Source organism: Hemiscyllium ocellatum, chromosome 43, assembly GCF_020745735.1.
Source record: "Hemiscyllium ocellatum isolate sHemOce1 chromosome 43, sHemOce1.pat.X.cur, whole genome shotgun sequence".
NCBI lineage: Eukaryota > Metazoa > Chordata > Chondrichthyes > Orectolobiformes > Hemiscylliidae > Hemiscyllium > Hemiscyllium ocellatum.
Genome location: NC_083443.1, coordinates 32,309,015 through 32,331,692, shown reverse-complemented (window position 1 = coordinate 32,331,692; position 22,678 = coordinate 32,309,015). Strand labels below are relative to the sequence as shown.

The 22,678-nt window shown below is 41.9% G+C and overlaps 1 protein-coding gene across 2 annotated transcripts in view; it reads left to right on the top strand.

Moving 5' to 3' along the window:
* Positions 1 to 22,678, top strand: part of sgpl1 (sphingosine-1-phosphate lyase 1) — a 74,062-nt gene that overhangs the window by 37,553 nt on the left and 13,831 nt on the right. For both annotated transcript variants that reach the window (XM_060854258.1, XM_060854259.1), the window contains exons 7-11: positions 5,433 to 5,521; positions 8,989 to 9,097; positions 15,553 to 15,651; positions 16,585 to 16,731; positions 17,319 to 17,557. In XM_060854258.1, the coding sequence (XP_060710241.1) occupies positions 5,433 to 5,521; positions 8,989 to 9,097; positions 15,553 to 15,651; positions 16,585 to 16,731; positions 17,319 to 17,557 (683 nt within the window). The remainder of the gene's footprint in view (positions 1 to 5,432; positions 5,522 to 8,988; positions 9,098 to 15,552; positions 15,652 to 16,584; positions 16,732 to 17,318; positions 17,558 to 22,678) is intronic.

Below are 22,678 nucleotides of genomic sequence, written 5' to 3'. Positions count from 1 at the left end.
ATGTGTGTTGGTTTTCTGTAGATGCTGGTTTGAAGTTTCCCATTGACCGTTAGCTCTACTGTGACATCTAAAAATGGCAGTTTGTTGTTATTTTCCTCCTCTTTCGTGAATTTTATGAAAGTCCAAATTATAGGGCATAGGTTTAAGGTGAAAGTGGAAAGATTTAAAAAGGATCTGAGGGGTTAAGTTTTCACGCAGAGGATGGTTTGTGTATGGAATGAGCTGTCGTGGAAGTGGTGGATATCGATACAGTTACACCAATCTAGATGCCTTTTAAATACTACATGAATTGGAAGGGTTTAGAAGATATGGGCCAAATGCTGGCAAGCTTGAATGGGTTCAGAAAAAATTTTCAAGGATGTTGCCAGGGTTGGAGGACTTCAGCTACAGGGAGAGGCTGAATAGGCTGGGGCTGTTTTCCCTGGAGCTTAGGAGGCTGAACGGTGACCTTCTAGAGGTTTATAAAATCAGGAGGGGCATGGATAGGATAAATAGACAAGGTCTTTTCCATGGGGTAGGGGAGTCCAGAACTAGAGGGCATTGGTTTAGCGTGCGATGGAAAAGATATAAAAAGGACCTAAGGGACAACGTTTTATACAGAGGGTGGTACATGTGTGGAATGATCTGCCAGAGGAAGTGGTGGAGGTTCGTGCAATTGCAACATTTAAAAGGCATTTGGATGGGCATATGAATAGGAAGGGTTTGGAGGGATATGGGCCAAGTGCTGGCAAATGGGACTAGATTAGGTTCAGGTGTCTGGTTGGCATGGACGAGTTGGTCCGAAGGATCTGTTTCTATGCTGTGCATTTCTATGACTCTAAATAGGTCTAGGTCAGATTGGGATGTTTGGTCAGTGCAGACAAGTTGGACCAAAGAGTCCATTTCCTTGCTGTACACTTCTAAGAAGGGTCACTGGACTCTAAACCTTAACTCTGTTTTCTTTGCGCAAATGCTGTCAGATCAGCTGTATTTCTGCCAGGAATTGCTGCTTTCAGTCTATATTCAAGTTTGGCTCCATGTTCCCTTACAGTGGTGCATATAATTGAATATATTGTCTTACTGTTAAGAGTTGACACACAGCCTATTATTGCTTCTTGAATGGGAAGGGCTGTGCTTATTTTACCACCGTGACTAATCTCTGGGTTATTGTGTAGTGAATGTCGAATTCGGCAATGTGCAGCTGTTACATTTGAAATTGATGCTTATAAGTGTTCGCTGTTGCCTTTATGTCTTAGTTCAACTAAATGGGGACCAGGTGACTGGTGAAGACTAAAAGATTATTGAAATAATAATGCCTGTATTGGTGCTGCGTCATTCAACTAACTAACAAACTAACAGATTCAGGCTTTCTAAGATGTCAGGTTACCTTGGCAGCAATGTTTATATCCCTCAAATGATTAAAAAGATAAGTACAAGAACTGAACAGCAGATTGCTGTGCTTTTGTAGAAATTTTCAACATGCAGCATTCATCCCATTGTACCGTTTTTCTTTCTTTGAAGAGCTATCCTTTTACTGCCACTTTTTCCCATTTCCCTGCAGATTGTTTTCTTTCCATTGTTTCCCCTTTGAAAGTTACTGCTGAATCTGCATCTTATGTCCTTTTTTGGCAATGCAGATCACAGTTTGCTCTCAGAATGTGTGCATTTATTGTATTTCCTCAATAGGTCAAGGTGATAGTGAAGTATCTTCTAAAGCACTCTGTTTACTATAAAATTGAATGATGAATCACTTCATGAAATATTAGCTATCATTTTGCTTCTGCAATCTGACCTCTTTTACATCTCCAATTTTCATAGCTCCACCACTGAGTATGCCTTTCAGCTCCCTACATGCTACACTCTGGAACACCTTCCTGAAACTTTCCACCTCTCTGTCGCACTCTTCCTTGAAGCCTATCTTTGTGACCAAACTTTTGATTCCACTTCCTAAAATCTCTTGTGGCTTGGTGTGAAATTTTGTTTGGTGATTGCTCCTGTGAAGCACCTTGGGATATTTTACTCTGTTAAGGTGCTATATAAATGCACATTTGTGTTCTTGTAGGCCCGACCAAATGAGAGTCACTGGTTCTATTGTTTGGAAGGAGTTCGGTAGACCCATTGGGATTTTCCGATAAGTTGTCAGTGGTCACATTTTTTCAATTGCGTCACAAGTGACCACATTTATTGAGCTCAGTTTCACAACTCGCCTTGCTGTGGTTTCATATACGTGACCTCTGGGTGGCTAGATCAGTCTGCAGGAAAAACTACAATTTAATAATGTAATAGCCTGAATTTACATTTATTTATTTTCTTAAATGAACTGGAAGTAAAATCTAGTTGTCACCGTGATTATTGTCAAAACCCAATTAGTTCACTGATGCTGTCTGTATAAGGAAATCTTCCCCCCCCCCCCCCCCCCCCCCTTATCCAGTCTGGTTGTCGACCTGACTCCAGCCCTACATTGTTCTTGGCTCTAAGCTACCCTCTAAAGTGACCCATCAGACCACTGAGATTTAATTAAACATACAAGCAGTTTAAGAAAAAGCCACAAAACTCACCAGTTTGCAGAAATAAGAAGATGGGCATTAAATGATGGCTAGATCAGTGATGCTGATATCCTGAGAATTAATCAGCTGTTTTGTTTATCGAATTTTTGTTTAAAACAAACATCTGAGCCATTCACGCTGCAGGTTAGTGTTGTGTCAGTCTGTTTGCGATGAGTCTTAGGGCTCCTGTGCTGATTCATGGAGTAGGACAGCATGATATTTAAACTGTTGAGGATGCTTGAAATTTTCATGAGGAATTGTATTGTGTTAGAGTGTTAAAGGAACCCTAAACTATTCAACCAGTGATGATTGTTAAGCTCTGAATGCTGGTGTACAGACTGTAAATTACGAGACAGCACTTATCCAGATAAGAACATATGACTATATGAACTTTGACCAGTTGACTCCTTGGACCTGTTCCATAGTTCGGAAAGCTCATGGTAGATCCAATTGCTCCACAATACACGTCCATCTGTGATAACCTTTCACCATCCTCCACATCACTTTGCCAGATTCTGACTTTGTCTGTGGGACTTTCTGTAATTGAATTGTGCTTTGGCTTGATATACTAAAAGGAGCATAGGAAATGGAGCAGGAGTAGGCCATTTGGCGCCATGAGTCTGCTCTGCCAAACAACTAGATCATAGAGTCGTAGAGATGTACAGCATGAAAACAGACGCTTTGGTCCAACTTGTCCATGCCGACCAGATATTCTAAGCTAATCTAGTTCCATTTGCCAGCACTTGGCCCGTATCCCTCTAATTTCTTCCTATTCATAAACCCATTCAGATGCTTTTTAAATGCTGCAGTTGTACTAGCTTCCACTTTCTTTGGCAGCTCATTCCATAGTCGCACAACCCTCTGCGTGAAAAAGTTGCCCCTTAGGTCCATTTTATATCTATTCCCTCTCATCCTAAACCTATGCTCTCATTCTGGACTCCTCTATCCAGAGAAAAAAAAACTTTTGCTATTTATCCTATCCATGCCCCACATGATTTTATAAACCTCTATCAGGTCACCCCTCAGCCTCCGATGCTCCAGGAAAAACAGCCCCAGCCTATTCAGCATCTACCTATAGCTCAAATCCTCCAACCCTGGCAACATCCTTGTAAATCATGTCTGAACCTTTTCATGTTTCACAACATCCAATAGGAAGGAGACCAGATTGCATGCAGTATTCCTAAAGTGGCCTAACCAATGTCCTGTACAGCCGCAATATGTCCTCCCAACTCCTGTGCTCAGTACTCTGACCAATAACGTAAAGTATACCAAATGCCTCCTTCACTAGCCTATCTACCTGCGACTCTACTTTCAAGAAGCTATAAACCAGCTCTGGAAGGTCTCTTTTTTCAGCAACAGTCCCCAGGACCTTATCATTAAGTGTATAATTCCTGTTCTTTGCTTTTCCAAAATGCAGCACCTCACATTTATTTAAATTAAACTCCATCTGCCACTCCTCAGCCCATTGGCCCATTTGATCAAGATTCATGCCTGACCTTCCATCTCAAAAACATTTTCCTTTTGATCTCTTTAATGTTTCAAAATCTATTCCTGTCTGTCTTGAACATACTCAATGACTTAGTTTCCTCAGATTTAATAAATTCATAGACTCACCACTGTCTGTGTGAAGAAATTCCTCACCTTAGTCCGAAATGACCTGCTTCTTTATTCTGAGAATGTCCCCTGGTTTTAGACTGAGAAAGAAAGAACTTTAATTTGTCTTAAGCTGGATGTTCCAGGGCACTTTCTAGCCAATGAAGTACTGAAGTGAACTATCGTAAAAGTTTCAAAACTACGGCTAAAGATGGCTTATATGCTCCAGTTGTTTTGAACACTTAAGGAACTACTTATTCTGTTTACCAGCTTAAAATGCTTTGCTGATTTTAGGCAAAAATTCAAACATTTTCTATCAACTGTTCACAAGGACATTCTGTGTTCAGTTGTGAACACTTGATGTTCAGTGCGTGTTCCTGTTTTTTAAAAGCGATGTTGCTTACTTCACTATTTGGCTTCAGATTAAACTCCCCACCAGTCTTCTCATTGTATTGGGAGAGCAGTCCTTTCGTCCTCTGGAACCCTAATGACTTAAATTTATATTTCTTAGAGTCATTTCTTCCACAGTCTATCTAGTGCAACAAGCAAATCATACTCTAACATAGAAGTTGATCAGATCTGTGGATGAGCTAGTGAAGGAAGCACGTGAATCAGGAAAGATTGGTTTGGCAGTTGCAGAGAAGAAGAGTGGAAGGGGGTACAAACCAGGGCAGCCTGAAGAAACAGACAAGAGGAGAATCGGAGGAACTGAAGGAACTTTGAACAAGGTTGAGTCCATAACTGGAACTGGAGTGTAATAAATTGGTTCATTGAATGACAAAGTATTTAACATTCATGACTCTAAACTACCATATCTTTCTTTAAGATATAGTGCTTGGGATCTTTGCTCTCATCTGAGAAGGTAGCTGGAACTACAGTTTACTGTTTTTGTTCAGAAGATTATCAGTCAGTGCAGCATTCCCTCAGTACTGCACTGAAGTGTCTGCCTGCATTATGGGCTCAAGTGAGATTTTAATCCACAATCCACAATATCACAAGTGATGATATGCTACCCACACTGAGGCCTTGCTTATGCTTGAGAATGCATTGTAAATAGCAACAGGGTAGAATGAATTGGATACCTCTTTATGCCAGCACAAGCACATTGGATTGACTGGCCTCCTTTTAGGCTGCATGATTCCAAGGTCTTGTTATTCATCACATATCAATGCAGCTCAGTCTGCCAACGAATTTACATCATAGGGGAATAAGTGCTGGCTTGTGTAGCATGGTGAAAGGTTTCTAGGTAATGAAAGATGTCTCAGGATAGGAAAATGTAAAGGTCGGAAATCTAAACTATCCTTGCTTTCACAGGTGACATCTGGTGGGACTGAAAGCATCCTTATGGCTTGCAAAGCTTACAGAGACCTTGGAGCTGAGCGAGGAGTGAAATATCCTGAAATGTAAGTAACTACGAAATATTTGTATTCATTGAAAAGGGTGTGGGTGTATTTTCCACTCAGTACAAATGGATTTTTGAATATTTGATTTGTACTGTTGCTTCAGTTCTAAATAGTGAATGATTTCAAAGCTTCTCCAACCTGTTAAATACTTCAGATTTATTGGAGGCTCAACATCTAAATTTCCAATCTGTCAATGCTGTCTGTGCAATGATGCCACTGAATATCTCATGATTTTGTTTGTCGCACCATTGGCAGCTATGCTTTTATCATCCTGGGTTCTAAGCTCAAGAATTGTCTGTATAAACCTTTTCAATCCCTTCACTTCTAGTGAGCGACTTACTTCCCTACAGCCAAAGTTTGTTCACTATCTGCAAGGCACAAGTAGGAATGTGATGCAATACTGACTTTGTGCCTGGGTAAGTGCACTTCCAACAACACTCGAGAAGCTTGATACCATTCAGGACAAAGTGTCCCACGTGGTTGACGCCCTATTCATCATCTCCACCGTACATAGTCGCCACTCTGCTACACAGTCTGGGCCAACACTATAGTCACCAAAGCTGCTTTGCACATTGCACACCTACTTTCTCTATCATTTGGAAGGACACGGGTAACAGGGGTATGGGAACACCACACTTGCACATTCTCCTGCAAGCTACACACTATCCTGTGTTGGAGTTATATGGCTGTTTTTTCATGCTAGACCAGCATCGTGGAGTACTCTCCCAACAAGCAGCTGTAGGTGTACCTACACCCAAGGACTGCAAATGTTGATGAAAGCTGACATCTGTATCACAACCCAGAATGTGTTATCACAATATGACAGTGATAGAATGGTAGTCTGTGAAAATGTGTAATATGAACAGCCCTGCCATGTGTTGTGTTTGGATTAAAAATTTCTCATTAGACTCGCGTTGCTCAAAACAAAATATATTTACACATATTTAAGAATGTGTGCCATCTGAATCATCCTTGCCAACTGTAAATGAAGGCAGGGATTGTGTGTGTCTTATGAGTGGGTGGGAATGACAAACACACTCTGAACTGTTTGACTTTAAGCTGCATTTGAAAGCTTAATTCTTGTGGAACTTGTGCCCTTAACCTGCAGTAAATTCACAGACTCAGTTTTGTGTGGGATCACTATGTTCGCTGTTCTTTGGCTGTTAGCAGCACCATATGTAGCTGACCCAGGGACGTCTTGTGTCTCATTGTCTACTGATCCTCGTCTAGGAACAGAGGCTGTGGCTCTTGGAGGAAGCACCATCTTAATGCGAAAGTGTTTAGCAAACCTTTCCTTTAGGTTGCTGGTCTCTGTATTGTTAATAGGTTCTGTCATCTGCCAGTGTCCCTCAGTGTGTAAAATTAATATAAATGTTTGAAGTGTGTTTATGTTGGAAAGGTCACTGGCTTTTTGTAAAATTGTGATTAGGCTTTTGGTGAGAAGGATTAAAGTTCTTACTCCCTCATAAGGACTTGGTGGACATGACTGCGATACTTAGAGTCCCAGCAGCACTCTTCCTGTCTCATATTATAATGTAGTAACCTAAAGGCTGACAAGTGCGTTGCTTCCAAGCCATATTACCTCAGAGCTTAAAAGGAAACTTACATTTCGTCGTCTGTGAAAAGTTTGGAAATTTGGAAAGGAAGAGTTATAAACAAACTTGCATAGTGTGTGCAGCCTTTGATCATGTCTCAGAAAGGCATTAAATGCTTCTTATTTGATGAATTGCTTTGAAATGCCTTATGCAGGAAACCTTTCTGCTAATTGAGAACGGCAATAACTTGGGTGGATTTTGGGCTGACCTTCAGCACAGTGGCGAGGGAGTGCTGATCTGTTTGCTTTGCTGTCTTCCAAACCAGACTGAGGTGCTAGGTCTCTTGAGGATGCAGAACATTCATTGTCAAAGAACAGCAGTTTACTGACTCGTCTTCTGAATCAGTGATCTTTGTGCGATCTTACTGTGTATAAATCAGCTACCATGTTTGTCTGATGTAAGGACAGAGTTTGTAGTTAGAAAGAATAACTTATTGGCTGTGGAGATGCTTTGAGATTTCCTGAGACCTGTGAAATGACTGAATAAACAGCATTAGCAGCTGAGAGAGTAGAGGCCTTGCCACTGACTCTAAGGACCGTAGGTTCCAGACCCGCTCTAGAACCCTGCAATATAAAATCTGTGCTGATACAGGAATGGCCCCAATTTGGGTGATGTTTTCTTCCAGTTAAACTCCAGTCCCATCTGACCTTTCAAGGGGTTGTCAAAGATCTTGCAGCAGTCTTTCGAGAAGAACAGGACAGTACTCCCTGGTGTCTTGAGGCCAGATTCTTCCCTCAGCCACCGTTACTTAATAAAAGCAATCAGTTGGTCATAATCTCATCACTGTTTTGTGGATCTTGCTTAGCGCAGAGTTCCTTTTCTTTCATTATGAGATGTCCTCAGGCTGTGACCAGTGCCATATAAATGTAAGTCTTTTATACAAGCAGAGCTTTTGTACTGACTTGTGTCAATCTGCATTTTGCAAGTTTGCCTGAGAAAGTTCCATCATTGCATTGTTTTGGGATCAAGCTACAAATTAAGGGTTAATTAAGACCTTAAGATTTATCAGCCTTACTTCTGACTGACATGTCTGAAAACTGATCTAGTTAGAGAAGCTGGCAAATGGAGCAGATCACTGTCTCAATACTTGAAAACTGTAGAAAGCTTCTGTGCTGAAACAGTGAGCGGTTTCAGAAGGTGCTGGTTATAGAGCTGTTGCATTTGATGACATGATTCCTTTCTGGGTTTGCAGTGTATCCATGCTTTATCAAAAGATGCTTCATGTCTAAATGATTCTTGGCTGTATGTCCCACTATAACAATTAATGGCAACATTTACCATTCATTATTTTAATGTCAACCGTCACAATGTAGTTACAGCCTGTAGTCACTAGGCCACCACAAGTCTTCACCATGCTTTCATCACCTCCCGTTTAAGAAGAATAACATCGAGCAATGCAGTTGATGTGGAACTAGGTCACAGTGAAAATACTTATAAATATTGAATGTTTTTACATCCGCAGTAAAATTTGGCTTTATGCACTTTGGTCTCCTTCGGTGTCATAGAGATCTGCAGCACAGAAAAAGGCCCTTCGGCCATTTGAGTCTGTGCCAATCAAAAATAGCCATGTAACTATTCTAATCTCTCATTTCCAGACTTGACCCATAGTTGTGTATGTCTTGACACTGCAGAAAGATGCCATTCAGCCCATTGAGTGTGCATGACCCTCCAAAGAGCATTCCACCCCAGACTCAGCCCCCAACTCTATCCCTATAATTTACCATTGCTAACCCACCAAACCTGCACATTTCTGGACACTACAGGCAGTTTGCCATTAACGTTGGTATTAGTCGTAAGATATGGGCTACATCACTCAGCTCATTGCCTGAAACAGTCAATACCAGCATTGAATCCTGTCTTTTCCTTTCCCAGTGTTGCTCCCAAAAGTGCTCATGCTGCTTTTGACAAGGCTGCTCAATATTTTGGGATGAAAATAGTACATGTAGAACTTGACAAAACCACAATGCAAGTAGACGTGAAGGTAGGTGCCTGAGATGTTTACCTAATTTTTTATGGACACGTTACTCTTGAATGTTAGATTTTTGATTGTATTGCTTATGCAAATAATGAATGTGGATAGACAAAATGGAAAATCTCATGAAAAATCAATGTTTACCACCTGGCGTCCTGGTCTAGTTCCTCTGTACCCTTTTTCTAGCACAGAAATATCAATGATAAATGTCTTGTACTAAAGCACTAGGAGCAATGGAGATACAGTAGAACCCCCATATCCTCTGATTCTGTTTCCGCGGTTTCAGTTATCCATAGTTTTGTGTGGCCCGAAAATATTACATGGAACATTCCAGAAGTAATTCCAGGGGGCTGTTGGGGAGTTAGGTTTTCCATTTAAATGCTACTATCAGCGATTTTAGAACAACCCTGGTAGGTTTTTTTTTTAGATTAGATTCCGTACAGTGTGGAAACAGGCCCTTTTGGCCCAACAAGTTGACACTGACCCTCCGAAGAGTAACCCACCCAAACCCATTCCTCTACACCATATTTACCCCTGACTAATGCAACCAGAGCACTCTGAGGAAATCCACGCAGACAACGGAGAGAATATGAACACTCCACACAGACAGTCGCCTGAAGCAGGAATCGAACCCGGGTCCCTGATGCTGTGAGCCAGTGTTAACCACTGAACCTCTGAGTTTTGGAACGTATCACCCACAGATATGGGGGGGGTAGAGGGCAGCGGGAACATCTGTAATTAATTTCTGGCTTTATTTGTGGTTCCTATTTTTTCAAAAATGAGACTGCTGCACTATTTATGTTGAGGCTTTGTGTTTCAAGATTGTATCTCAGCTGAATTAATGAGACAGTTTAAACCTTGTGATTCAGTGGGTGCTGTGTCCACAGTCCTATTTGCTGTTTTCACTTCCTATCAATAATAATTACACATGCAGCTACTTCTGTCAGGAGTTATGTTGAGTAAAGGAAAGGATTTTGTGCTTCATTTAGCAGTCACATAGTCAAAGAGACCCATGTGCCATTTGTACCAGGTATGTTAGGGTGGCCAGTTACCTGTAGCGTTGTATCCCAATGAAGGCTTGATACCTTGGAGGCGGTGGGAACAGTCAATGCTAAAACTCCAAAACTGGAAGAACGAGTCGGAAATACAAGTATAAATAGAGTTGGGTTGCCTGGAGTGTTTTTTTTTCCCTGGATTATCAGGATTTGGGGTCACAATTTAGGCCTTCCTTAAAGTGATGGTGAAAAGGTATCATCAGCACTAATGGGTATATCAAAGATGCTAACCATAAGCAGTCTGACCTTTCAGAAATGAAGAAGAATATCCAGGGAAGAGGTAGTCTGTTTTTACAGGCATTTCTCTCACAGTCAAAACCTGGGAATATTCAGTGACTGTTATATTACAGAACCATCAAAAGAGGCTATTTGGTCCATCTTTCTTGTCCTTGTATAGTTGGGTAACAACTTTATCTGTTATTTGGAAAATGAAACTCTGTATTTTCTCTTTAGAAAGTACTGAGGAGTGGCAGATGGAGTTTAATTTAGATAAATGTGAGGTGCTGCATTTTGGAAAGGCAAATCACGTAATAGTAAGGTCCTGGGGAGTGTTGCTGAACAAAGAGACCTTGGAGTGTAGGTTCATAGCTCCTTGAAAGTAGAGTCACAGGTAGATAGAATAGTGTAGAGGGCATTTGATATGCTTTCCATTATCAGTTAAAGCATTGAATAAAGGAGTTGGGAGGTCATATTGCGGCTATACAGGACAATAATTAGGCCACTTTTGAAATATTGCGTGCAATTCTGATTTCCTTCCTATAGGAAGGATCTTGTGAGACTTGGAAGGGTTCAGAAAAGATTTACAAGGATGTTGCCAGAGTTGGAGGATTTGAGCTATAGGGAGAGGCTGAATAGGTTGAGGCTGTTTTCCCTGGAGCTGAGGAGTAATCTTATAGAGGTTTATAAAATCATGAAGTGGGATGGATAGGGTGAATAGACAAGGTCTTTTCTCTGGGGTGGGGAAGACCCGAACTAGAAGTTTAGGGTGAAAGGGGAAAGATATAAAAGGGACCTAAAGGGTCTCTTTTTCACACAGAAGGTGGTATGTGTATGGAATGAGTTGCCAGAGGAAGTGGTGGAGGCTGATACAATTAGAACATTTAAAAGGTATCTGGATGGGTATATGAATAGAAAGGTTTTAGTGGGATATGGACCAAGTGCTGGCAAATGGGACTAGATTAGATTAGGATATCTGGTGGATGAAGGGTCTGTTTCATGCTGTACATCACTATGACTCAAAAAATCTGCAATTCTAGAATCATAGACTTTTTATTTAAATATCTGAGTATCCTGACTCTGGTCCAGATCCCTGACAGGTCAATGAGTCAAGGACAAATAGCCTCAATTGTTCAATATGGGCTCTTTATGTGGGTCCAGTTCTAACTGTCTGATCAAAACCTAAAAGAGCTCTAAAAACACTTAACCCTTTGTCGGCGATGTTAAATGTTAATATTAATGGGCTGTGCTTTGAAATGACATGTGCTTAGATATTTGTTAAAGCAATGTGGGTGGCACGGTGGCGCAGTGGTTAGCACTGCTGCCTCACAGCGCCTGAGACCCGGGTTCATTTCCCGACTCAGGCGACTGACTGTGTGGAGTTTGCACGTTCTCCCCGTGTCTGCGTGGGTTTCCTCCGGGTGCTCCGGTTTCCTCCCACAGTCCAAAGATGTGCGGGTCAGGTGAATTGGCCATGCTAAATTGCCCGTAGTGTTAGATAAGGGGTGTATGTAGGGGTATGAGTGGGTTACGCTTCGGCGGGTCGGTGTGGACTTGTTGGGCCGAAGGGCCTGTTTCCACACTGTAAGTAATCTAATCTAATGTATGATCCGGGTGACTGACTTTAAATCTATTGCAGTCTAATATTGTTGAGCTGGCAATTTGGATGAATATGGATCATTCTACTCCGGGAGGTGAAGCAGTAATGTTGATCATGAAAATAACTCACCATCACTTTCTCAAGAACAGTTAGCGAAATGCTGACATTGCTAATGATGCCCAAATCCCGTGAAAGAATAAAGAAAAACATTTTCTGAAATATAAATAAGGGCAAATGTACCACACCCTATAGTGCAGTCTGGCTGGAAGCTTCACTTGAATGCAAATTGCCTGGCTAATTAAACATTGGCCATATTTGCATTCTGAATTGTAGTTTCATCTATTGATGTGCCAGCTATAAACAGGGCACACCATAATTATAAACTGAAGCTACAAATTACAGGAGTTTTGTGTGGTCAGTTTGTTTTTGTCAGTCTGGTTCTGCCAATTCCCTATTAGGTCTGGCTGAATCATGTAGCCCACTACTGAAGCAGTCCATGGCTTTATTCAAAGGAGAAGTTTTACTGCCCATTGTCAAACATTTAAAAGCCTTTCACCTATGTTAATCTGTAATAACAAGTGAAAGAAGCAATGAGGAGTTCCTATTCGTTTTGATTGAGACATCTCTTTACTCTATTTTTCTATACATACTGAGCCCCTCCAAGTGTCTTGTTTGCATGGATTTGCTGTCAGTATACCTGACCTATTTTCTGCTATTTACACATACCAGTGGGCGGCACGGTGGCACAGTGGTTAGCACTGCTGCCTCACAGCGCCTGTAGACCCGGGTTCAATTCCCGACTCAGGCGACTGACTGTGTGGAGTTTGCACGTTCTCCCCGTGTCTGCGTGGGTTTCCTCCGGGTGCTCCGGTTTCCTCCCACAGTCACAAAGATGTGCGGGTCAGGTGAATTGGCCATGCTAAATTGCCCGTAGTGTTAGGTAAGGGGTAAATGTAGGGGTATGGGTGGGTTGCGCTTCGGCGGGTCGGTGTGGGCTTGTTGGGCCGAAGGGCCTGTTTCCACACTGTAGTAATCTAATCTAATCTTTACTCTATTTTTCTATACATACTGAGCCCCTCCAAGTGTCTTGTTTGCATGGATTTGCTCTTAGTATACCTGACCTATTTTCTGCTATTTACACATACCATTAACATCTATTCTACAGCTGTCCTGTACAGCCATTAGCATTCCATTTGCCTTTAGTAATGGGCGCTCTCACCATTTGTTCCAATTGCTCTTCCTCCCTCTTTGTCAACAACAAACAAAACCATTTTTTTCCAAAGCCTTCATTTCTGAAGAAGAGCCTGTTGAACTCAAGGCATTAACTCTGTTTCTGTCTCTATGCTGCAAGACCTGCTGAGTTTCTCCAGCACTTTAGTTTTATTTCAGTCAGCCTCCTCATGTTTCCACTACTCCTACCCTTGAACTTGAATCTTTTTCTAGTCAAACCTTTATCCTCTCTGTGAATTGGATGTGCTCATAGGTTGCATCCCCTGCCTCCTTGAAACCCTCACCTCAAATGCCACCTAAACTCCTGAACAATCAGCTTCATCTGCTGGCCTCCATTCTAACCAATGTTGTGAATGGTTTTTCTCATCAAGGAATATCCTTGTCCCTTTACATCACCTAACACCACTCCATTCTAAAATAAAAACCCACACTTCACTGTTCTTGAAAACTACCAATCTATCTTCACATCCCCTTTTTCTTTACATGATCTTGAAACCTGCTTTCACCTGCTAAATCCATGGTTGAAAGATGTATTAGGATCCTGGAATTCCCTCCCAAAATCTGTATCGTTGTCTTTTTAAGAAAGCCTTCCTCTTTGATTTTTTTTTAAATTTTCTGTTCTATGATTGTGTTATTTTGAGGAGAAAGTGAGAACTGCAGATGCTGGAGATCAGAGCTGAAAATATGTTGCTGGAAAAGCGCAGCAGATCAGGCAGCATCCAAAGAGCAGGAGAATCAACGTTTCGGGCATGAGCCCTTCTTCAGGAATCTCTTTCCTCATTCCTTGTGTTATTTTGAGCCTGTAAAAGGCATAGAGATGCTTTTACCATGTCCTAGCTGCTATATAAATTCAAGTTGTTGTTGGTTTAACAAGTGAAACCTATGGTTACTAATGTAGGTGTTTCAAATTATAAGTTACTTTTCACTTTTTATTATTTAATTGGTTGTGGTTGTCACTGGTAAGGCCAGCATTTATTGCCTATTCCTAACTGCTTGTGAACTGAGTGGCACACTTCACAATTCAAGGACAGTTCGTAGTGAATCATATTGCTTTGGGTCTGCAGTCGCATGTAGTCCAGACCAGATAAGGATGTCAGATTTCTCTCAGTAAAAGGCAGTAGCGAATCAGATGAGTTTTTTATGACAATCGATGATAGTTTCATGGTCATCGTTACTGAGATGAGCTTTTAATTCAAATTTGTTAATTCAATTTAAATGTCATCATCTGTTATGATGATATTTGAATTGATGTTCGCGGAGCATTAGTTCCAATTACATTGCGAGCACACCATTGTATCTCCATTTATAGAACATAAAAAAGTACAGCACAGAACAAGTCCTTTGGCGCACGATGTTGTGCTGAGATTTAATCCTAATTTAAAATATTGTAATTTAACCTACACACCCCTCGCTGTCCATGTGCATGTCCAGCAGTCGCTTAAATGTCCCCAGTGACTCTGCTTCCACCACCGCAGCTGGCAATGCGTTCCATGCATTCACAACTCTCTGCGTAAAGAACCTACCTCTGATGTCTGCTTTTATACCTTCCTCCTAATATCTTCAAACTATGACTTCTCATACTAGTCAATCCTCCCCCGGGGAATAGTCTCTGGCTATTGATTCTATTTATTCCTCTCCTTATTTTGTACAACTCGATCAGGTCTCCTCTCTTCCTCCTTCTCTCCAGAGAGAAAAGTCTGAGCTTATTCAACCTTTCTTCATAAGGCAAGCCCTCCAGTCCAGGAAGCATCCTGGTAAACCTTCTTTGCACCCTCTCCAAAGCCTCTGTATCTTCAAAGTTTGTGAGAAGATTTGTAGCTCGGATGCTCGTTGTTGTGGTTCTGTTCGTCGAGCTGGGAGTTTTTGTTGCAAACGTTTCGTCCCCTTTCTAGGTGACATCTTCAGTGCTTGGGAGCCTCCTGTGAAGCGCTTCTGTGCTGATTCCTCCGGCATTTATACTGGTTTGAATCTGCCGCTTCCTGTTGTCAGTTGCTGTCAGTTGCTGTCCGCTGCAGTGGCCGGTATATAGGGTCTAGGTCGATGTGTCTGTTGATAGAATTTGTGGATGAGTGCCATGCCTCTAGGAATTCCCTGGCTGTTCTCTGTTTGGCCTGCCCTATAATAGTGGTGATGTCCCAATCGAATTCGTGGTGTTAGTCATCTGAGTGTATGGCTACTAGGGATAGCTGGTCGTGTCGTTTCGTGGCCAGTTGGTGTTCATGGATGCGGATTGTTAGCTGTCTTCCTGTTTGTCCTATGTAGTGTTTTGTCCTATGTAGCCTCTGAATCTTTCCTGTACCTATGTTGTTGGAAATTAGTCATCAAGGTTCCTGAAGCTATATTGACTTTAACTCTGTCTCCAGGCCATGAAGAAAGCCATTTCGAGGAACACAGTCATGTTGGTCTGTTCGGTGCCACAGTTTCCCCATGGTGTCATGGACCCAGTGGAGGAAGTTGCCAAGGTACTTTCTTGGTCCTTTTTTTTAAAACAATACCAAATTGTAGTCACTGCAATGGGAATTAGAAGATTTATTTGACAAAGTTTAAAAACCTTTTGGTGAAGACGGAAGATGGGAAACACTCTCGAATCTTGATTTTTCCTGTCTTTTGTCCAGTTTAAATTTAAAAACGTAGTAGTTAAAGGAAAAATATTTGAGGCAGGGTACTTCCATTTTATAATTGTTTAAAAGATGCACCAGTTCAGAAACCTTTTCATCATCATTTACAATATATTAAAATATTTGTATATAATTTTCATGTTAAAAGAGTAACCATGAGGAAGAATTGGATTCGAGGAGTTGTTAATTTCCAGTGTGTGGGGAATCAGTATTGTAGCCATTGTGGTATTAATGAGATAAAAAGGTTTATGGTAATTAAAAAGAATTTCCTCCAGGAACCTTTCTGACCTCATTATTGCACAGAATCTGCACATTGGAAACTTGTCACGTCTCATTGGGGTCGTGTGCTGCAAATCCAGCCCTGCCATTATATAGATCATGAAGGCTTTTGATAGGATGAATAAGAAACTGTTTCCACTGGCTGGAGGGCCAGTCACCAGAAGATTTAAGATAGTTGGCAAAAGAACTGGTAGCATTAAGTTTTTTTTTAAACCAATTAAATTGTTACAGTCAGGATTTCATTAGCTGAAAGGGCAGTGGCAGGAAATTTGATAACCTTTGAAAGGAAAGTGGAGATGCACCTTAAAAGGTAACATTTACAAGTTTGTGAGGAATAGGACTGCAAAAGAAACAGCACAGACATGATGGACTGAGTGACCTTTGTTGCTGTCTAATTCTGTTCCTACATGTATGTAAAGTTGCGGTTACTTTGTTTAAAACGTTTTGGAATTTACACAATCACTTCCAGTGAATGAATGGTTTCTTTCCCTCTCTCAGCTTGCTGTGGATTACGATATCCCCTTACATGTAGATGCTTGTCTGGGAGGCTTTCTTATTGTCTTCATGGAGAAAGCTGGTTACTCACTGCCACCCTTTGACTTTCGTGTTAAGGGAGTGACGAGCATCTCTGCTGACACACACAAGGTAGGTGACCGGTGAAGAGTGAATTACATCTGAACTAAATGTAAGTGAGGCTTGGTGCAGGATTGGCATACAACCAGTGTAGGTTTTAAGTGAGCGGAGGTTCATGGAAGGGTTTTATGGGTGGCTGATTGCAGCTTCGTGAAAGGCGGCCTTTGTGATCTAATGGCTTGGATTCATCATTTTGGGGTTGATTAGATTGTGAACAGTCTGCTCCAACCCAAAGCAAAGAGAGAAGTGAATGAAATGAACCATGTGGGAATGTGGCATGATATGGAGAGGTGGGGATGAAGAGGAAAGCTTTGATCTTTTCAGTGGTTTGATTGAAAGACATTGCGGAAGATGGAAAATCAGAATTCATCAGATCAGTTTCATTGCATGTTGATTATCTGAGAGGTGTGCACTAAACATCAATCCTTGCATATCTACGCACAAGCTCCTTGTTATCTGACCAGATTTAAATGAAACTCCACCTGCCAACCTGCTCATGGAATCGATCAAGTAATTCTTAATCCTTCCAGTTACTTCCTCATTCTAAACTTTTGTAACTATAAATTTCCACTCCCTCCCCTCTGTTTTCCTCCTCCCAGTACGGCTATGCTCCCAAAGGTTCTTCAGTTGTTCTGTACAGCAACAAGAAGTACCGTCACTACCAGTTCTTTGTGGCCCCGGACTGGCAGGGAGGAATCTATGCATCACCCACAATCGCTGGATCGAGACCAGGGGGGATCATTGCTGCTTGCTGGGCCACCATGATGTACATGGGTGAGGACGGTTATGTTAAGGCAACTAAGAAGATCATTGATACTGCACGATACGTTGAAGCACAGTGAGTATATTTTACAATCAAAATCTAGATTGTAATGAGCGATTGATATAAGAAAGGCTTGCATTTGTGTATTTGACATTACCTCAGGTCATCTTGAAGTCCCTTCTAGCCCAATTAAATACTACCTGAAGCATGGTCACTCTTGTGATATAGGAGGTGTGGAGCCAATATGTGTGCAGCAAACTCCCACAAACAGTGCTATATAATATCTCGTCTGTCTGTTTTGGTGATGATGAGTTGGGTGAGGGATAAACATCAGTGAGTACATTGGACACAGCCTTTTTAATCTTCCACAAAATACCACCATGAGATCCTTTGAGAGAGTAGACAGGGTCAGCTAAAATAAGGATGCATAAATGCCGGAAATAATATAATTGTTGAAGTAGCATTTGTGTTCTATGGTGGACTTCATGAAAGACAGCTGAAGAGGTTTTGACCATGTTTTCAGCACCCACCATGAAAACAGCTGGCATTCTACTTCCTCACAGTTCTCCAATTGCCAATCACCAGACTGAACAAATTACGCAATTCTAATTGTGGAATGCATCAAGTTTAAAATGGATTTTTTACAGAGTATTAATGGTTAAACTCTGCCGTTGCAATGTTCATTCAGATCTCTCAGACCTGTCTTTACTGTGGTTGGGATTGCTGTTTTGGCAAGACTTGCACTGATTAAATGAAAGTCAGCATGAAATTATGCAACCCGCATTTTTGTCACTCAGGCTCGTGACTAACAGAGAAGCCGGTGAGCAAATTACAAATGAAGCAGTTTTGATTATCGCCTATTGTGTGGACTTCCGATTCATTGCACGCACTGACCACGTTGGTTTCTTCCAGTGTGGTTTCTCTGTCTGTGTTATAATTCATGTTCTCAACTGCTGACTTCCTGATGCTGTCTTTTTGTTGGTCAGCCTGTTCTCAGGAGTAATTATGTTCATTTCTGGGCGCAGCATCCAATATTGGCTTTGGAGAGAGTGCAGCGCAGATCCACATTAATGATACCAAAGTTGAGAGGGTTAAATTATTGGCCCTTGTTTGCTTCAGCTTGGATTTTTATTCCCTTGAGTTTAAGAGATCTTGCTTTTAGCTCACTTTAATGAGCAGAATTAAGGAGAATCCCAAAACCTTTTATTCTTATGTAAGAAGCAAGCAGGTAACTAGAAAAAGGATTGCAACACTAAAGGATAATGAGGGAAGGCTGTGTGTCGAACCTGAGAGAATGGGTGAGATTCTGAATGATTACTTTGCATCAGTGTTCACTGAGGAGAGGGACATGATGAATATTGAGATTAGAGATAGAAGATTGATTACTCTCGATCACGTTGACATAAGAGGGATGATGTGTTGGGTAGGCTAGAAGTCATTAAGGTTGACAAATTCCCAGGACCGGATGGGGTCTATCCCAGTTGCTGAGGGAGGTGAGAAAGGAAAAAGCTGGGAATCTGACAGATATCTTCATCTCATCCTTAAACAAATTGAGGTGCCGGAGGACTGTTGTCCCCGTACAAGAAGGGTAGTAGGGATATTCCGGGTAACTACAGACCAGTGAGCCTGATGTCTGTGGTGGGTAAGTTGCTGGGGAAGTTACAGTGGGATAAAATCCATTTATATTTGGAAAAGAATGGGCCTATCAATGATCGGCAGCATGGTTTTGTGCGTGGGAGATCGTGCCTTACCAACATAATAGAGTTCTTTGAGGAAGTGACCAAGTTGATAGATGAAGGAAGGGCTGTAGATGTCATATGCATGGACTTTAGTAAAGTGTTTGATAAGGTTCCCCATGGTAAACTAATAGAGAAAGTGAAGTCACATGGTGTGCAGGTTGTTCTAGCTAAGTGGATAAAGAACTGGTTGAGCAACAGGAGATAGAGAGTAGTAGTTGAAGGGAGTTTCTCAAAATGGAGAAAGGTGACCATTGGTGATCAGTGCTGGGGCTACTGTTGTTTGGAAGAGGGCACTGTTGGTATGATCAGCAAATTTGCAGATAACATGAAGATTGGTGGAGTCGCAGAAAGCATAGGGAACTGTCAAAGAATACAGGAGAATATAGATAGACTGGAGAGTTGGGCAGAGAAGTGGCAGATGGAGTTCAATCCAGGCAAATGTGAGGTGATGCATTTTGGGAAGTCTAATTCTAGAGCGAATTATACAATGAACGGAAAAGTTTTGGGAGAAGTTGATGGGCAGAGAGATCTGGGAGTGCAGATCCATTATACCCTAAAGGTTGCAGCATAGGTGGATAGAATGGTCAAGAAGGCATATGGTATGCTTGTTTTCAATGGACAGGGGATTGAGTATAAGAGCTGGCAGGTCATGTTAAAATCGTACAAACATTGGCTAGGCTGCATTTAGAATACTGTGTGCAGTTCTGGTCGCCATGTTACCAAAAGGATGTGGACGCTTTGGAAAGGGTGCAGAGAAGGTTTACGAGGATGTTGCCTGGTATGGAAGGTGCTAGCTATGAAGGGAGGTTGAATAGGTTAGGTTTGCTTTCAATAGAAAAAATGAGATTGAGGGGGGATCTGATTGAGGTCTACAAAATCATGAAGGGTGTGGACAGGGTAGGTAGAAATAAGCTTTTTCCCAGGGTGAAGGTTTCAATAACGAGAGGTCATGCTTTCAAGGTGAGAGGTGAAAAGTTTAAGGGGAATACATGTGACAAGTACTTTACACAGAGGGTGGTAGGTGCCTGGAATGCATTGCCAACAGAGGTAGTAGAGGCAGGCATGGTAGATTCATTTAAGATGTGTCTGGTGGGGAGCAGAGGGATACAGTTGCTTATGAAATGGGCGACAGGTTTAGATAGTGGATTTGGATTGGCTCAGGCTTGGAGGGCCAAAGGACCTGTTCCTGGGCTGTAAATTTTCTTTGTTCTTTAGATCAAAATCAAACTGGTCAAAATGTTTTGGTCAAAAGGATTTGTTGGGGTAAACTCCAAACTTGTGTCTTTTTTGGGTACGTGATCTGAAAATTAGTGCATTACCATTTAGGGGTGATGTCATGGAGAACCTCTTTTCCCCCAAATTTTTTTGGATGCTGGAGGATAAGCTTCAAAGTTCAGTTGATTTTTATGAAGCGATGATGTGAATGGATTATGGACCAAAGGCGATTTAAATGTTGAACTGCAGATCAGTCATGAGCCTGTACTGAGCAACGTGACACAGCTGACACACTGAGAAATGATGGCAGAAGGAAACCTTGCTCGTTATATTTTTGACTCTCACTTTTGTTGTCGTCTTTTCTGGCCCGACCAGCCTCCAGGATTTCTGGTTGCACAATTATCAGTTTGGTTTCAGCTGCCAAGCCCCTGAACTCCAGAGTTGAGGCTCTGAAACCTGTCTGCCTATATAGCTATGGCCATCACCAATAAGTGATGATCTTAACCCCACCACCCCTTGACACTCAATGATGTTATCATCATTCCACTATCAATGGCCTGAGGGTTATATTTGACCAGAAACTCAACTGCATTCCCCACATAAGCACAATGGCTGCGAGAGCAGGTCAGAGGCCAGGAATCCTGCAGCGAGTAACTCGCCACCTGACTCCCCAAAGCCATCTATGAGGCACAGATCAAGAATGTGATGGAATATTCCCCCTTGCCTGGATGAGTGCAGCTCCAACAACATTCAAGAAGCTTGACACCATCTAGCAGAAAGCAGCCTGTGTAATTGCCACTACATCCACTGTCTCCACCACTGATGCTCAGTAGCAGCAGTGTGCACTGCAGAAATTCACCAAAGATCCTTCGACAGCACCTTTCTTGAAGGACAAGGGCAGCAGATATATGGGAACCTGCAAGTTCCCCTTCCAACCTCTCACCATCCTGACTTGGAAATATATCGTTGTTCTTTCACTGTCACTGGGTCACAGTCCTGGAATTCCCTCCCTAATGGCATTGAGTGTCAACCTACAGCAGGTGGACTGCAGCAGTTCAGTAAGCCAGTTCACCAGTACCTTCTCAAGGGCAACTAGCGATGGGCAATACATGCTCGCCAGCCAGTGACACTCTCATCCCACAAATGATTCCGGGTAATGCTTCCAGATTCTGGGTAATCCAAGATGGAGGACGGGAAAATTTATGGCGGTAACAGGCTGCTCCTTTTTTGAGGTATTTTAGGTGTTGGAAATGATTTCCTTGAATTCCAGGAGCAGCAATTACTGTTTTAAAAGCTATTGCATTGTTTTGGAACTTTGGAGAAAAGAAAAAGTCAAATCAGTGGTGCTTTTAAAAAGGGTGAAGGACAGACAAAAACAGCACATGGTCAGTGTGAGGGGGGTGGAATCCCACACTGCTAACTGACACAGCAGTGAATCTGCGTACTGACTGCCTTTGCTGTTTGAATTCATGCATTGCTGGACATTGGAGTGCATCTAGGAAAACTTAACAAACTGCGAAATTCACAACTGATCTTGGAGGAACCAATGTGGGAGAGGTCACAGCACAGAAACCGTTAAGTGAATAGTTTTAAGTAAAGCCTTGCTGTAAATCTACAATAATGAATAGAGTGGGTTCTTTATTGATGATATGTTTTATTGCCTCTGAAGTCATAAGTATTAAGTTAGCCTGGAGCAGTATTTTATAGAGGAATAAGATGGTCTTATTTTCTGGGTCTGTGGATTGGAAGAAGCAAAATAGCTGTTAGTAGAGTAATATGCTCTTGTTGGATGTGAGTGTTTTGGGAGAGTTTACGTGTCATTGAGGGTTATATCTTCAATAAATGCCATTGGTTGTGAATCCTATCAGATCAAATGCATTGATTGGAACAACAGTTCGAGGCAATGAGGAATTTACAAGAGCAAGGGGGTGCCATGGATGGCAGTTATAGAAAGGGAGAAAATCCTCAGATACAGTCAGATAGATGGGTTAACTCCTGGAAAGGTAGGAGAGATAGGCAGGTAGTGCAGGAGTCTTCTGTGGCTATCCCCACTTCAAACAAGTATGGAAAATGTAGGGAGTGATGGATTCTAAAGGGAATGTAGCAGGGACAGCCAAGTTCCTGATATCAAGACAAGCTCTCATGTAATGAGGGGTACGTCAGGTTCCAAGATTGTGTTAGGGGACTCTCTAGTCATGCTAAATTGCCCATAGTGTTAGGTGCATTAGTCAGAGGGGAAATG